The sequence below is a fragment of the Acyrthosiphon pisum genome, unplaced genomic scaffold (assembly GCF_005508785.2).
Source record: "Acyrthosiphon pisum isolate AL4f unplaced genomic scaffold, pea_aphid_22Mar2018_4r6ur Scaffold_21454;HRSCAF=24031, whole genome shotgun sequence".
Classification (NCBI taxonomy): Eukaryota; Metazoa; Arthropoda; class Insecta; order Hemiptera; family Aphididae; genus Acyrthosiphon; species Acyrthosiphon pisum.
In genome coordinates, this window is record NW_021770923.1 from 16,055 (window position 1) to 18,409 (window position 2,355).

A 2,355-nucleotide genomic window follows, 5' to 3' on the forward strand; every position below is an offset into this window, starting at 1 on the left:
AAAAATATATAAGTTGTATAAAATATCTGTAAAATGTATAAATGAATAGGTAATAATATTTATAAAAATATTTTTTGTTGTCAATAAAATATAGAAAACTATGATAATAATTACAATTCCTGTCATAATTCATTTTTTTTTACTCACTTTTGTTAGCACTGTTTAGGTTAGGTCGCTGGTTCACTACTTTTTAAAGTAGTTATTTGAAACCAACTTAACAAAATCATTGTGTAGTATATTAAACTTTTTTTGGTCGAAAATAAAATCGGCCGAAAAGGGAAGGGTACGTTTTTGGTCGAAAACGGCCATGCCCGGTATAGGTAATCAGATAGTATAAATCGGTCACCACTTACCATCTGCAGTTTATAGCTAGGACCAAAGGTGGGCATTAACTAGTTTAAAAGGTAAAGTAAAGTTAAAAAGTTAATTTTTTTTTAACTTTTTAACTTATCTAGTCAGTTTATTTTTTAATCAACTTATGAACTTAACTAGTTTAATTTACAGTTGAAATAACTTAGCTTTTCTCAGTTGATTTTAAAAAAATCTATCAAGTTAAAAACATTTTGTAATTTTTCGTTTATACGTAAATATTACTATATCAGTATAAAATAAAAATAATCCAATACAAAAACACAAACATTTCTGTCCCTTTTCTTGATAACATAATTTTGTGTATATTAATATATTTTATCAAGTTGTAAATTATATATTATGCAAGTTGCAATTATAAATGTTTTTAATAAAATAATTAATTTTAATTTTTTTTTTTTTTTATTATTTTTATCCCGCGACAACTTAGGCCATTGGGAGAGGGGATGTACTGTGAGTTTTAGAACGGTAGGTGAGTGTTACACGTGGGTGTATTTTGGCAGAATTTCGAATGGGGCACCCGTAGGTTTCTGCCATGCCCCGGGGTGGGAGATGGTGGCACTTATTCTCCGGACACCATGACTTGCCCGGAGAAAAATGCCGCCCAGTGGCCGAGAATCGAAACCGCGACTGGCGGAGAAGCCTAGTCTAGTCTAGGAATCTTTCTAGTCCCCGTGAATAATATTTTTGAACTATAACAAAATACCTAACTAAAATCGTTATTTTTCGTTTAAATAGGTATCTAATTTCGTCCAAATTTGAAATTCATATAATGTCAATAAAAAAAAAAAAAAATATTTGTGCTTATATTATATTACTTGCTTGGTTCCAGTATGATTTTATGTACTACTTAATATGAGGAACCCATTGTATTGAATTTTCGAGCCTTAGCTATATAAAACTGAACATATTATACATTTTTAACAACAAAATAATTTGCAAGTTTTTGTAATTTAGATGTTGTACTGATACGCACAGTAGTACCTACATATCATATCAATTGTAATGACGTAAAATATTTCAATTTAAGGAAATCAACTATGTAATAATGTAATATTATTTTTAGCCAGTAGTTGGTGGTAATGTCGAGCAAATACCATCCACTGAACTATTAGTGTAGGTATCGGTAATGAAGTTTAAAATCATTAAATACCAAACCTATATGAAGTATACCACAGAATTATAGCGAGTTAATCGGTTGTGATAACAAAAATATCTTCCACAACGTTAGATGTTATAACAATAAAATAACTGTACCATATAGCTACAATGCCGAGCAACCAGAGGAACTATAAAACAAATAATATATAAAATATATTATAACGATTAGCATAATATTGATTGTTTTTACTTTCCGGCATATTTGTATTTATTAATACAATATGATTCCGTCGATAAGGAATAAGTTCATGGACGACAAGACTTTTCTAAAAGACGATAATCGCAGAACGGCAGGTGGTAAGGTTCGAGTCTCGTTCCCCGATGTGGACGAAATGAATTATAAAGTCAATAAAAGTACTGCCGTCGCACTACAACGCGATTTGGACAAGCCACCATCTCCGAGCGTAAATGAAAATGACTACCAGCGACTGCAGATCTATCAAGTGGCAGGCCCGTCTACAGGTGGTTACCGTCGATATCAGTCATCCTCGAGGATCGAAAGCCTGGCCAAGCCGGTGGCTCGGTTGCGAAAACCGAATATTCGGCTGAGTACCGTTTTCCGGGGTAACTGGACGCTATCGCAACTAAAATAATATCATGAACTATGGAAATAATAATAATATTACGCGTAGAACGAGTTAGATATTATAACGTCTTATTACGTCGGTTAAAAGAAAAATACATAGGTACACAGAATAATTTCAGTTGATCTAGACCATAATATATAATGTGGCTACCAAACGTGTTTTCTTAGCGGCGCTCATTATAGGTTTATTAATAGGTACCATGAACCTGACACGATGTAGAAGTCGTTTAACCACGTTA

At 32.4% G+C, this 2,355-nt stretch overlaps 1 protein-coding gene across 1 annotated transcript in view; it reads left to right on the forward strand.

The window, feature by feature from the left end:
- The first annotated feature begins 1,699 nt into the window (after positions 1 to 1,699).
- Positions 1,700 to 2,355, forward strand: part of LOC100570641 — a 2,204-nt gene continuing 1,548 nt past the window's right edge. Inside the window, exon 1 of the mRNA XM_003240202.4 lies at positions 1,700 to 2,094. Within this exon, the coding sequence (XP_003240250.1) occupies positions 1,752 to 2,094 (343 nt within the window). The 5' untranslated portion in view covers positions 1,700 to 1,751. The remainder of the gene's footprint in view (positions 2,095 to 2,355) is intronic.